The sequence below is a fragment of the Vulpes lagopus genome, chromosome 12 (genome assembly GCF_018345385.1).
Source record: "Vulpes lagopus strain Blue_001 chromosome 12, ASM1834538v1, whole genome shotgun sequence".
NCBI classification, from domain to species: domain Eukaryota; kingdom Metazoa; phylum Chordata; class Mammalia; order Carnivora; family Canidae; genus Vulpes; species Vulpes lagopus.
Genome location: NC_054835.1, coordinates 83520785 through 83536182, shown reverse-complemented (window position 1 = coordinate 83536182; position 15398 = coordinate 83520785). Strand labels below are relative to the sequence as shown.

Genomic DNA, 15398 nt, shown 5'->3' with positions numbered 1-15398 from the left:
CTTAATTTCTCTTTCTTCAGTCTCATTGTTAGTGTATAGAAATGCCATTGATTTCTGGGCATTGATTTTGTATCCTGCCACGCTACAAATTGCTGTATGAGTTCTAGCAATCGTGGGGTGGAGGCTTTTGGTTTTCTATGTAGAGTATCATGTCATCGGCAAAGAGGGAGAGTTTGACTTCTTCTTTGCCAATTTGAATGCCTTTAATGTCTTTTTGTTGTCTGATTGCTGAAGCTAGGACTTCCAGAACTATGTTGAATAGCAGTGGTGAGAATGGACATCCCGATCAGGAAGATTTTAAAGAGCTGAATAAAATCTTGAGTCTGAAATTAAAATGGGGTCACTGAACACAAGCAAAGTAAATAAAAAGGAAAACTAATGGTAAAAGTTTAAAGAAAATAAATTCAGTTACTTCCAAGTATAGCCTAGATAGAGACTACACAGAAAATAAGAGCAATAAATATTCAGTGTATCAAAGCTTACAGTAAATGGCTAAAGCCATCCTAGAAAGGGATAGTCTACATGTTACTATGATTAAACACAAATGAATGAAAATAAACTATTAAAAAACCTCAAAACATTTGAAAATGAGTAGTCAAATTTAAGGAAATCAGGGGAAAAAACCCTAATTAATACAAAAGGTAAAATAAGTAATTAGAAATTGAAAATCTATAAAAGCTAGAAACTGGTTCTTTAAGAAACATTAAAAATATGTAATGTATGGTAATTCTAAACAAAAAAGGATCAATATTAATGTTATGATATAGCTATAAACATTTTAAAAATTATATAACTATGTTAATGTTAAACATTTCAGTGATGTATAATATTTTATGCAACATTAATAAGAACAACTCTAAAATAATTAGAAAAACTTAAACGACTAATATCTAGAGAAATAATGAAATATTGTGGTTATTTTTTAAGGCTCTTGTCCTAATAGTTTTACAGGTGAATTCTAAAACTTTCAAGGAAGATTAATATGAAGAGCCTAGGAAAGAAGGAAAATTTTCTAATTTAGCTAACATAGCCTAATAGCAAAATCTTACACAGTGCAAAAAGCTGCAGTTCTATCTCAGTTATGACAAACAACGTAGGCATTCACAGATAGTAGTGAACTTAATACAATATGATTTTAATATAATGACATACCATGATCAAGTAGGAACTATACCAGAAAGCAAGAATGCCTTAAGATCAGGAAATGAAGCAGTGCATAGCAACCATGGGCCAAGGAAGAAAATCTACATAATTATTTGTTGGGCGTTTGGTGTGGGGAGAAGGCAATAAATGATTCTCATTATCTTATTTGCTACTCCTTCTAGGATGATGAACCAATTGAGATGTAGACGAAGGATGTAAGCAGATAGAAATTAAAATATCAGCCTTACCACTACCAACCATTTGAAAATACAAGACCTCATTCACAATGTCAACAAAATCATAAACTAGCAATGGATAAACTTAAGTAATGAACAATAGTGATAAAAAAATTCATGAAAATTTACAAAAGTTTTGGAAAAGATCTAAATGGAAAGGCATATCACATTCAGGGAAGGGTGGATTTAATTTTATAAAGATACAGTTCTTCACAATTAAGTTCCAATTCCAATTCCAATGTTATTTTTCTTTTTTTCCCTTTTATTCTGCTTTTCCTACCTCTCCTCCCTTTTCCTCCCCCTTGTTTGCTACTCTTCCTTTTTAAAATGTGAGGAACCTAGAATGTTCTAGGCAAAAACAAATTAAAATCAAACTGTGAGATATTATATGCTATGATAATTAAAATTGCTAGAGTTTATGTGTGTATATGTGAATATATAATTTTATGTTATATATGATGTTTTTTGTCACTGTGTTGCTATTTTTTAAAAAAAGATTTTATTTATCTATTCATGAGAGACACAGAGAGAGGGCGGGGGGCAGAAACATAGGCAGAGGGAAATGCAGGTTCCATGCAGGGAGCCCGATATGGGACTCCAGGATCACGCCCTGGGCCAAAGGCAGGCACCAAACCGCTAAGCCACCCAGGAAGCCCATTGTGTTGCTATTTTAAATAAATATTCTTTTGGGTTCCTGGACCCAATTCCAACATGTGTGTGTGTGTCTGTGTGTGCGTAGGCTTCCCTTAACTGACAAGCAGTTCTTAGATATCAGCATGGTGTTTGAGAATTCAACTCAGTTCGACTCAATTCTGACAGTATCTATCCAGAAATTGTGTCAGGTTCCACAGATAAAGGGCTTCGTCCCATAAAATAGCCCTCTACTTTGGATGCCAATCACAATCCCGGTTTGTTACCCATACTCTGACCAACTGGCTATAAATCAGAGGTTTTCACTATCCCCTCCTTGGAGTCCAGTTAATTTGCTAGAATAATTCACAGGACTCAGGAAACTTGTTTATTTACTAGATTACTGATTTATTACAAAGGACATTAAAAGTTACAAATCAACAGAAAGATGAAGAGATACATAGAGGGAGGTCCTGAACAAAGCTTCTGTCCTCAGGGAGTTTGGGACTTTGACTACCTCTATTTTGACCTTAAACTTTCCAAATGATGAAATTCTTCTTCCCAGCTCATCTCTTAACTCAGGCAAAAGACCCTGCAGGCAAAACATCTTCAGATGGGAGCTGAGACTACCCCCTCAAGTAATAAAGATCAGCAAGACCTGTGTGATGACCGCAAGATGATGATCAAGTTGCTTTACTGCCTTTACTGCCTACCTGCTTATACCCACCAATCTGTGCCCCATAAAACCTGGAAGTACGTTTTGGCACTTTGAAGGCAGTCTTGGAAAGAATAGTCTGTTGTCTTTCTCATGGTGGCCTCACTGAAATAAATTCCTTTCTTGTTTCACCATCACTCATTTGTCTGTCCTTGGATCTTATCAGCAACGAGTAACCAGACCTGGTAGGTTTGGGACCCCTGGAGCCAGGTGTTCTTGGACCCTTGCACCCTGGCTACACAGTGGCATCTGAAAGCATTCTGGTTTACCAACCTTGTATCTCTATGAACCCCCTTCTTTTGGGTTTTTATGGAAGCTTCACTACATAGGCATGATTGATAAGTAAGTCATTGGCCATTGGGGATTGATTCAAGCTCTAGCCCTCTTCCTTCCAAGGAAATCAGGGGGTGAGACTGAAATTTTCAACCCTCTATTCTATGGTCCATATTCCTGGCAATCAGCCTCCAACCGCAGAGGTTTTCCAGTCACCTTCACTAACACAAACCCAGTTGTGGATAACAAGGCATTCATTTCACTTTTATGGCTCTGAAGAATTTTCAGGAATTGAGGGCAGGATACCAAATATAACAAAACATGCTCCCATTGCTCTTATGGATTAGGAAATTCCAAGGGATTTAAGAACTGTGAACCAAGAACTGTGGGTGAAGACCAAACATCTATGACAAATATATTTTCATCATCTAAATGACCAAATATATATATACATATTTCTTGTGACTCACAATATCACAAGTACAAATAATTTTTATATTTTAATTATAGTAGCATTATAGTATCTTAGGATGTACATATATGATGATAATATACTAGATCCCATATATGTGTATATGTGTGTATATATATATACATAAATCTATACTATATTACATATATAAATAGATAAAAGCGATAGCATAATAAATTTCACACAGTAAAATGGATAAATAAATTTAATTTAGAGTCAAGTCAACTAATAAAGATAAGGGCTTCATAGCAGATTCTTCCTTGCCTGGAGATAGGGGTTTGGAAAGAAGTAGAAGCCTAACAGGGTAGTGGGTAGAGTTACCATACTGTCTACCATACACACCATATGGTAGAGGACCATAAAGGACTGAGAGGAAGTGAATTTGGCTCAAATAAACTCTTAACAGTTTCCACGGCTTTTCTTTAGAACTCTGTTTACTGAAATAGATAGGTGCTACATACCCAGCTATTCCTGTAAGCAAGTTTAGGAGACTCTAGTTTGTATATTTATAAGGATTTTCTTTTGTTTCCACAAAGCTCAATGAATATGAAAACGTTATAGTCTCAGAGCATTTGTTAAAATACCATTCTAGAATGTTTACTTACATTAATGCAATAGTTGTTTCAGAAAGCTTCCTAAGATGGCTCATCACTTATGCATAGCTTTTTGGTAATAATGGGTTTTCTCTGACTGGTTAAAATAAGATTTCCTTTTTTGAAGTCACTGACACTTGTGGGAAAATATTTGGCAATAGACATATAGGTAATGTAACAAACTAAATATAAGATATTCTTTAAGAACAAACTATATGACCTGAAGAACAGGAGTTTAGAATATATCACTAAATTGGGCCCTAATGGGGTATTCTATGAAAAACATTTTCCTAGATAAATTCATTTCAGTGATCAATGACTTTTTCATGTTTAAATGTTGATTATCTGCCAGTGATGTTTTCAGCTTGCCTTTGCCTATAGGAAGTGGAGTTTTGTGAATGTGCTTGCTTAGCTTCATGTACATATTACGGTGGAAGAGTGAGGAGTACCTTCATAGTCCATGTGATAGCGATTCAAAGTGAAAATCATTCTAGGACAACATACCATTAGGGAGGTTCCATTCCATGCCCCCCCCCCCCATTACTTTGCACCTGGGATTCTAATCTGGAACTAATTCTTTCCCCTGACTGCAATTTCAAGTGCCCCTCCCTCTGCCACAACAGGATGAAGAGGCCCCAGGCTAGAATGCTGCAGGGCTAAGCAATTAGAAATTCTTCCAGAATAAATACAGTACACTACTGGCATTTCTAAAGTCTATAAGAAGGAAGAAACTTCTGAAACTCTAGAGAAATCAGTTGGTAATGATTTTAAAGGTAACTGTGAACATTTGCCATTGCATCTTTTAGCAAAAAAGCTCTTTTTTTTTTTAAGATTTTATTTATTTATTCATGAGAGAGACACACACACACACAGAGGCAGACACACAGGCAGAGGGAAAAGCAGGCTCCTTGCAAGGAGCCCAACGTGGGACTTGATCCCGGATCCTGGATCCCGGGATCACAACCTGAGGGGAAAGCAGACGCTCAACTGCTGAGCTACCCAGGCATCCCATAAAGAAGCTCTTGATAGAGGAAAGCAACTCATCTCTTTGAAATTAACAAGGAATGAAATTAGCTTGATTCACTCAAATAATCAACCATGCTTAAACAATGCCAGGAAGCAAATCTAGACCCACTTAGACGTAAGGCAACTGTTCTCTTAGCCACCCCAAAGATTCTCACCAATTCCTAAGTGGAAAGTAAGTGTGGTTTATATTAGAGTTTCACTGTATGCCCCGTATTTTTTTGTGTGTACACTGACCACATGGTAAAATACATATGAATTCTTCATCCATGGTTTAGGTTTGATTTTTCTCACCAATTTTTTTTTTTAATTTTGTAAAGTCTTAGCTTAGTGAAAACCCTCAAGTATTAATAAAAATATGGGTAGGCACCGCTTCCTATTATAACTTCATGCCTCAAATGGACAGATTTAGGTTTAGCATGTATGATTTTGCAACTATTGGGGTGTTCAGAAATGTTACTTTTCTTTATTTTATTTAAATTTAGTTAAAACAGGGATCCCTGGGTGGCTCAGCGGTTTGGCACCTGCCTTTGGCCCAGGGCGTGATCCTGGAGACCCGGGATCGAGTCCCGCGTCAGGCTCCCTGCAGGGAGCCTGCTTCTCCCTCTGCCTGTGTCTCTGCCTCTCTCTCTCTCTCTCCTCTGTGTCTCTCATAAATAAATAAATAAATAAATAAATAAATAAATAATAAATGATTTAGTTAAAACATATTTTAATCTCCAGATCTCTGGGCTGTTAAAAAATTCAATCTCAGTTACTTCGTCTCACTTTGTGGAATTTCACAGTCACCAAAGTAGAGAGAATAGCCTCTCTAGGTTTGGATGGCATATGGTACCTTTGAGATGCCCTATGTCTTGGCCTCTGCGGCTTGGTGGGGAGCACAGGTGCTTGGGTTTCAGCTTCCCTGGGCCCAGTGACGGCCCTTCCCTTCTAAGACCTTGCTGTTTCCATGGACTTTGGCTTCCCAAACCGTATAGGAACCTAGATCTCTAAAATCTCTTAGTCTCACCAGCCAAGAGAAGTCCCCCACTTCTTTTCCCCCTAAGCTTCTGGAAAACAAGAGCGAGCAAGAAGACAAGGACATTTCTTCTTTAGCCTTTTTCTTGAAGCAAGAGCATACAGAACTTGGTGTGTGTGTGTGTTGAGAGGGGACTTGGAGGTGGAGAAGATATACTGAAAAAAAAAAAACAGTAAGAGAACAAGTAAATATGTGCTGCGTCATAGGTAGTTCACATCTTTGTATAGAATGCTCTCCACAAGACCTCTCTCTATCCGTGTATTAGTCATGGGAACACTTCATCTGTTCTCACAGAGGATGAAAGAACAGCACTTTCTAGAGTGATCAAAGAGATTAATGGAACATTTATATTCCCATAAACAGGATTTAAAGAGCCCCTATTATATGGATGTGAGAGAAAAATGGGCATTATAAATCTAGGAAACATCTGTGTGGGCTTGAAACATATGCCACAGTATTAGAATTACTGGACTTACTCTGACTTGCATCAAGCAAGTCGCATCATTTTATAATTAATCAAAATCCCTCACACCACCGTACCTAGAGAGTGCCTTGTGGTCAGTCTCTCAATAAAAGCATCAACTAAGTCCTTCAACTTCCTTTTCTTCAAGAGGAATAACCTTAGACAGTTTCTTGAATTCTAATACCTTCTTTTGGGCCAATTGCTAATGAAGAGCAAATTGGAGACACATCTCCAGCCTCAGCGCAGGATGCTCGTTGTATGAACAGCACCTCAATGGGAATGTCAGTCATGTTCCTGTGGGCAACACACATGCCTAAGAGGGACTGTAGATTGTAGACTGTGATTAATTTTTCAAGAATTAATAATTAGCCTTTCTTAAACTGGTTTTATTTAGCGTGCTCACTATGTCAGAAAGAGCACGGCTTAGTGTCTTTTTTAGTAAAAGCACATTTAATCTCCTAATCAATACCACAGAGATGCTTCCCTGAGCTTATTTCTACCCAGTTCAGAATTCTATGTTGATTGTGTATAATGAATATTTAGTAAGGTATAAGTGACAAAATTAGATGTTCTAAATAGCTCATGCTTGGTTTTAATGTCATGGGGTCCTCTTTTTTAAAGTTATCTCTAAATAGTTTGTACTGGGGTCTTGTGACATGGTATTTTCTGAGGACAAACTATGTCATCGTCACCTGGGAACTCCTTAGAACTGCCCCACCCCAAACTTACTGCATCAGAATTTGCATTTGTTAGGTAAAAGTTTGAGCAGCACATCTTTGGACACAATTTAGATTGAATTATCTGTGAAACTTTGGAAAACTGTAGATGTCAAGTTTCCAGAGCAGATCTACTGAATCAGAATAGTTGGGATTGCACACAAATGTGGATTTACATAAGTGTTAATCCCAGTGTTTTTAATATAGTGTTATATTACTTTCGGGTGTACAATATAGTGATTCAATATTTCCATACATCACCCAGTGCTCATCACAACACAAATGTGCATTTAAAAAGGAACCTCCATAGGTCATCTTCTTAACAATTTTTCTAATAGTGGGAAAAAAACACCATGGTAAACAGAAATATGTTTTTAGCATGAATTGTCACAAGCAGGTGTTTAGTTCAAATATGGAGCCTTTTTTTTCCCCACTAAGTCAACAAATTTGAGGATTGGCTAAAGTTTATAGACTTGCATTACTTCCTTATGGTATTAACAATTTGAATTATTAATAATGGAGAAATATTCTCCATTTTGTTCCCAAAAGTGTGAAAAGCATTTAAGTGTTATTAGCATATTTGATTCTGTATAAAGTTACATTGACGGTAAATGTTCTTCCTGTAATGTTTGCATCTCTTTGAGATGACATAGGACTACTGACATGGTTCTATAATTTTCCATTTGCACTGTCTCCACTAAGCATTTATCATTTGAACTTGCCAGAATAGTGATAGCTTCTGGGTTCTTGCTTTGTTTAGTGTGACAATAACAGAAGACATAAATCTTTGTGTTTTTTTTCTTAAAATAAATGAATTTTTGTAATAATAGCAACCAAATAAGGGCAGCAACAATTTTTAGATTCCTTATATCTGGTTTATCATCTGGCTGAGAATCTCTCCAGATAAAAACCCAAGTCTTTCCAGATCAGAGTTCAGGCTTCTTTGTTTTGCTTTTGTTTTTGTTTTGTTTTTCCTAAAAAGCTAGATTCTAAGATTGAGAATTGTGTTTTCTTAAGAAGAGACAGTCTACAACTGGTTGTTGATTTCATAACTACCTTTTCATTTTTCTGGTGGATTGTTTTCTGCCCATTTTCCCTATGCAAATTATTCCTAATTCTAGTCTAGAAAAAATTAATTGTTGCCTTAGTGAATGCATATAACACCCTGAGAACTGGAACTAATCTTTTTGAAAAGTTGTTTTTATGTGGTAAAATTGGGGATGACTTGATAACTCAGTGGAATTACAAAGTTTGTTTTTCAATAGAAAAAAAGATAAAACCCTTATAAACATTTTGTGAACATTTTGCCAGCCAATGGATACAAAATGCAGGTTCAGAAAGTTAATAAAAAATATAAACTCTGTTAGTTCAGATGTACTTCAATGATGTGTGAAACACACTGTGACTCACCATATAGCATAACTATGGTTTTCTGTGTAGTCATTGGATTGGATATCCAGAAGACATCTGACTCTATTTCTTTGCTTTTAGACAGCATGGAAAGAGTCAAGTATCCTAATCTCAAAAATCTACAGGAAATTATACTGCAGAACTTGCTTTGTTAACTAACAGTAGAAATTCTTCCTTAAGTGGAAGGATTCTTCTAAATGTAATTTTAATATAGCTTTTTTTTCCACAGAAAGCCATTTCATCTGGTTTTGACTCTAGTGTAAATTCAGAACACTTAATTAAGTTTCTGGCTTGAAAGCAACTTATGTTCTCCTATAAGAGAACTCAATTTTCGAGCTGTGAGTGCTAATTTGCTAGATCTCTCTCTTCCTCAATACATTCTGTTGAGTTCCACTGAAAATGGTAAAACTACTCTATTTTTTTAAAAGTGGTAATTAATTCATAGATTTTTTTTTTTGTACTGTGAAGTACCTCCCAAATGTTATGTATCATTGAGTTGAGAATTACAGAAAACAACACACAGCTTTGAAGTTAACAATTTGCTGGCATCTCAAAATATAAGGGTTGGTATAATTTGTAGGAATTGGTTAGCTATTTAACTAAATTTATCATATATTTATTGCATAGTCAACTCTGAAAAGCACTGTGCCACATTTCGGATTTTGAAGCTCTCCAAGAAAGTATACTGATTCCATTCAATAGTTCTAAATATTCATCTGTTTTATTCTGAGTTCCACTATAGTAGAGTTCCTTGAATTATCTAGAGGGAAATTACGGCATAAATGCAAAGTCATCTGATGATAATTCTCAGTGCTAATAGACTAGCTATAACTATTGAGTTGTGCCATATCAAGTAACATTTGGAAGAATTTTAAATTTTAATTATTCTCTTATTTCTGTTTAAACCCCAAGAAGACTCTGATCTTCTAAGCTTCCTTGCTTCTTCCAAGCAAAAAATATTTCAAAAGAAATAGAAAGATTATAAAAGTAATGGAAGGTAGACAGCAATAGCTGTTTATGTTAGTTATAAACAGTTAAATATATCAATTGTTAAATCAAACTTTATTAAGGAAAGAAATAAGGCTATTTATGTTGCTAATCAAAGATAGGGGTACAATGAATAATCAATCCCAAGTCAAGAAAAAGGAGGAAAATCAAGGAACATGAGGAATAATTTTTCCTTAAGTTTTGTCCCATGGTGGAATTATTCTTACAAAAGCAAATGATTAAATATAAAAATTCTGGATATTCAGGTTTATCCATGTAAGATAATGGTTTTCCTCTGGAGAAAAAGACTGTGGGAACAATACTGCTTCAACCACGAACCAAAGAATGAACTTGATGACCTAGTAGGGCTTTTCCATTTCTAATTTCTTGATTCTTGTATTCATTCAGAAATCTTCCTGTTTAATTTTTGTCTTTCGATGGGACTTCCAAAAACTCCTGTAAAAAGGTCAGGTTGGAAATAGCTTATTCACTGATAATAGGAGGGAAAAAATATTCATTTCACTCTGCTAAGTAGAGACAGGAAATATTTTCTTCCCCATTCATTGAACAAATATTGTCTCATTGTCTACTATGTGCTAGGCTCTATGCTATGGATATGAAAGGTTAGCATCTTAACTCCTAAACAACCTAACATCTTGGTTAAAAATAATAACAGTAATGTATACACAGTATGCTCGATTCTCTGATCCACAAATGAAAAATCAGTATTACATAAATAGAGGAAGGTGCTATGTGAGAGGAAGATTTTTATCCTTAATGAGCAGCAAACTGATTCCATATATGATGCTATCAGCCCCATTTCCTCATTTTGCAATGAGAAAATACATCTTGTAGCATATTCTTTGAGGCTATAGGGATTGAAGAAGTGGAGAAGATAGCCAATAGGCCCAGCTCTCACATTCTTATAATGGTAAGTTCCACATACTTACTCTCCTGTTTCTCTGTGTTGGTTCTAGATGCCAACAATTCCAGGGCCTGGAATGAAGTTCATCACCAGGAAAAATGACATGATTTTCCATGGGCATGCCCAGGAAGTAGTACTCTGTAACTTCCATGGGATGGAAATTGGGCTAGATACCTGTAGTTGAAAGTGAATAAAGCAGAGGTCAATTCCCCGAAGGAACTTGCAATGTAGAGGAGGGGGCGGATATAAATCTGGTTAATTATGATGCAATAAAGTTTTGTACTTATATTTTGAACAAAGGTGAGTAGAGAATTTCTCAGATTTATTTGACCATGGGAAAGAAATAAAAAATTATAATCTAATTAATATTGACAGGAAGTCATAGATACACTAAAAGTGTGGGAAAACAATTAAAATTAAAAACTCGTACTCTGTGAAAGTCAAGGTCAAGAGAATAAGAAGACAAGCCAGAGACTGGGAGAAAATATTTGCAAAAGATCTTTTGCAAATAAAGATAAAGAACTGTTCTCTAAAATACACAAAGAAGTACAACTCAACAATAGGAAAATAAACAACCCAATTAAAAAATGGGCCAAAGACCTTAGCAGACACTTTAGCAAAGAAGATATATAGATGGCAAATAAGCATATGAAAAAAAAAATGCTCTACCTCACATGGCTCCAGGGAAATGCAAATTAAAACAACAATGAGATACCAATATATACCTATTAGAATGGTCCAAATCTGGAAAACTGACACCACCAAATGTTGACAAGTATGTGGGACAACAGGAACTCTCAAATATTCCTCACTGGTGGGAATGCAAAGTGGTACAGCCACTTTGGAAGATGGTTTGGCAGTTTCTTATAAAATTAAGCATACCCTTACCATATGATCCAGCAATCACGATCCTTAGTATTTACCCAAAGGAGTTGAAAGCTTATATCCACACCAAAACCCATACATTTGAAACCATGTTTCTAGCAGTTTTATTCATAACTACCAATCTTGGCAGCAACCAAGATGTCCTTCAGTAGCTGAATGCATAACCTGGGGTATATCCAGGCAATGGAATATTACTGAAAATTAAAAAGAAATGAACAATCAAGCCATAAAAAGACATGGAGGAAACTTAAATGCATATTACTAAGTGAAAGAAGACAATCTGAAAAGGCTACACACTGCATGATCCCAACTATATGACATTCTGGAAAAGGCAGAACTATGGAGATAATAAAAAAGATCAATGATTGTCAGAGGCTAGGGGATGGGGAAGGAGCATAGAGGATTTTTAGGGCAGTGAAAATGCTTTGTATGATATTATGATGGATATACAGTCATTATACATTTGTCCAAATCCATAGAATATACAAAAACAAGAGTGAACCATATATAAACTGTGGACTTTGGGTGGTTATGATGTGTCAGTGCAGTTTCATCAATTCTAACGTATCACTATTTTGTTACACTTTGGAAGGTGCTAATAAAAGCAGAAGTTCTGCTTGTGCAGGGGTAGGGGGCATTTGAGAAATTTCCATCTCCTCCTCAGTTCTGCTGTGAACCTTACACTGCTCTAAAAACAAATCTTACCCACCCCCAAAAAAAGTGTGAGAAAGGCAAAACGCAAATTATAAATGATTTTTTTTGCTGTAAAAAATGCCAAAAATTTATATGTTTAAAACACAATACACATTGTGTATCAAAATATTGTCATATTATAACAAGATATACAACATTGACCAGACAACCTCAACTGGAAAACACACACACACACACACACACGCACGCACGCACGCACATACTCCTGCTTAGTTAACTGTTGCCAATATGAGGACAGATTAAAATGTTCATACATCAACTGATTTCAAGAAATTTAAGTCTTAAAGGGAATGATTTCACAATTAGGAAGACTACATAATACGTTACTACTTTTGAAATTGTTTCTCTACTTCAAACATATTTTGGAAGAAAACATCCTACCGGCATTGGTTTAGTATTTTTGTGGAGCACAATGGGGTGTAAGAGGGTGTCCTTTGCCTTGGAGACAGGAAGAGGAAGGGTGTTACGGACCAAAAGACCAGTATGTGCTAGTGCATGGACTTGAGTGTGGGAACAGCATTAGCTAGCTGGAGGCAAAGACACCTGGAGGGAAGTGATTTATTGCCAGGCAGGCCTGGAGGGGTCAGTGTGTGAAAGGAACTTAATGACTGGTTTGCTTTTGACTCCCTACATTATCTCTTGTAAAATTCAAAGTTCACCACATCTTAGCTCTTTATATTTTCCTACTTTTCTTAGAACTTGCCATATTTCATTCCAATTGAGCCATCTGTACATATGCCATATCGCTTCAAGTAAAAAAAAAAAAAAAAAAGTCTTCATTTAGGCCCTTATTATGTTCTGGACCATGTGCTAAACAACTTACATTCAAGGTTCTGTTAATTTTCATGAACATTTTGCATAAGCAGTATTGTTAAACTAATTTTAGATTGAGAAACTAAAGCTGAATCTGCAGGTGAATCCTACCTATCTGACTCAGGGTTCACTTTACTTTAATAATTGGTCTTTGTAATGGCATTTCCCCAAGTAATGTGTTCTTCAGAAGATAAAGCCTAAGAAAAAAGCATTCTGTGGTCAAATCAGTATGAGGACCGCAGTGCACTATATCTCCCTCTTGAAGACTCAGTGTGCTTAGGATGTCAAACTCCCTGTGAAGTTCTGGAATAAAGAAATCCATTTCATGTTGTTGATCTGAGAACTTCACAAACTTTAGTTGACTGAAAATTCTTGTGTGTGTGTGTGCACGCGCGCATGTATAAGACATTTAATATTCTTTGAGAAACCTTGTCTTAGAGCATATTGGGAGAACCTTATTAATCTGAACCCAATCATTTAGAATCCAAGAAATATAGAGCTAATTATAGGCTCTTAAGTCAGTGTTTGTCAGAATGAGGGTCATGAGTTACTGGTTTGTGAAAGCAATGAAGTGGATCCTGACCAGAATTGGAGGGAAACCCAGGAAACAAATAGGATAGAAAATATCAGAGTTGTTGCATGTAGCATGTCCTGAATCATGAAATTTTTACTGGGTCACAATGTAAAATACGTTTCTCTCTGTGGTCATGGCCAAAAATGTCAGAAGTCACTGTTTTCATGAAAGTCCCATGAATTGCTTGTTGTACCAGGGGTTACTGTAATGACAAATGTCTGAACTTCATAAAATTTAACATAAAAAGGACTACTGTAATGCCATGGCTAAATACAGTATTTGAATTACTTAAAATAAGAGAATTTTTAAAGCTGAAATACCTCATGGGGGAACCAAAAATAGTTTGGTGACTTATCAAGGTCAAACAGACCAACCTGGGCCTAGAACCTAGGTTTTCTGACTTGTACTCTAGTATTCTTTTACTTGTCAGTGAAAATTGGCATACTTTATATTTATAGAACATGAAGATTATTATTATTTTTTTTAATGAATAAGAAAACTAGGTATAAAATTCAGCAAATCACTCCTGGATAGTAAGTCAATGACAGGTTACAAACATGCTGGAGGCTTTAATTGAGGGGAAAAAGTGACTTAGCATACTTCAGTGCTGCGGTCTAATTACAATCCCACCCCAAAAAGTAATTAACTTAATACCCCATTTGGGGTATTTAAGTCATCTGGCTATTTAGTTATCTGGTTTCTCATTTGTAAATGTTAAGTGTCCCATATACATGATTTTAGAAGACTTAGAGGTCAACATATCAGTGAACGCAGAATCTTGCCGTGTTTAAGATAACGGATCCAAGCGCAAGAAACCTCCAAACTCTGCACCGTTTTCGAAAAAGAAAGGGAGCTGTGACTTCCTGAAGAATCCCTTAGCAAAATAAACATTAGCTTCTACACATTTTATTTTCGGTGACTCTTCCCAGTTGAAGGTTTGAGGATTCTACCTAAAGCTGCGCCTCAGCACCCTCCTCCCAGGGCCTGTTGTAGAGGGAGGATCTGAGACTGGTGGAGGAGGGTGGAGGTGGGAGAAGCACTTTCTCTTCCAGGCCTCCGCTCCCTGGAAAGTGCCCGCAGGGGTCACCTCGGAGGTGAGCGCGGGCTTGGGTTCCAGCGAAGCTTCTCGCATCCTCAGGGCCCCTGGAGCCCAGGTCGGTGTCACCTCGGGCCAGGAAGCTTCTGCCGCCCTGGGCAGAGGCCATCTGATGGCTCAATCTCGGTGGGAGGAGGGGACGCCGCGGCCTGTGTCCTCTAGTGATGAACGGAAGCATCCGGGTGAGTCAAGGAAGGGACCTGGCATCTTTCAGAAGTGACACAAACTAGCCAGACAGAAACAAGGACTTGGGGCGGGGCGCGCGGCCACCTCCACGGGGCGCGGTGGGCGTCTGGAGGCCTTGGCGCGCGGGTGCGGCCGGAGGTCGGGGGCTCTCCGGGAGCCCTTCCCGGGCTGGGGGGACACCGGAGGTTGCAGGGGGTGGATTCCTGAAGCCCGGGGCTGCCCTAGGACCCTCCCCCTTCCTATAACGAACTCCCCGCCCGTCCCGCCGGCAGGGACCGCGGCTTCCCTGGGCCGCCCCCTCCCCGGGCCCATCTCGCGGGGGCTGCACGGGGCCCGGGGGACGGGGGTGGACGGGGCCCGGGGGACGGGGTGGACGGGGCCCGGGGGACGGGGGTGGACGGGGCCCGGGGGACGGGGGTGGACGGGGCCCGGGGGACGGGGTGGACGGGGCCCGGGGGACGGGGGTGGACGGGGCCCGGGGGACGGGGGTGGACCCCCTCCCTCGCCGCACAGGCCCCCGCCGAAG

At 38.0% G+C, this 15398-nt stretch overlaps 1 protein-coding gene and 1 long non-coding RNA gene across 2 annotated transcripts in view; both read right to left on the bottom strand.

Moving 5' to 3' along the window:
• Nucleotides 1-9758: 9758 nt before the first annotated feature.
• LOC121472618 overlaps nt 9759-15398 on the bottom strand; it is a 9394-nt gene continuing 3754 nt past the window's right edge. The window contains exons 2-3 of the long non-coding RNA XR_005982955.1: nt 10630-10778; nt 9759-10135 (exon numbers count right to left, since the gene is read on the bottom strand). This is a non-coding gene — a long non-coding RNA (uncharacterized LOC121472618). The remainder of the gene's footprint in view (nt 10136-10629; nt 10779-15398) is intronic.
• Nucleotides 14626-15398, bottom strand: part of LOC121472617 (protein SOGA3-like) — a 3717-nt gene continuing 2944 nt past the window's right edge. Inside the window, exon 2 of the mRNA XM_041723864.1 lies at nt 14626-14844. Coding sequence (XP_041579798.1) covers nt 14752-14844 — 93 coding nt within the window. The 3' untranslated portion in view covers nt 14626-14751. The remainder of the gene's footprint in view (nt 14845-15398) is intronic.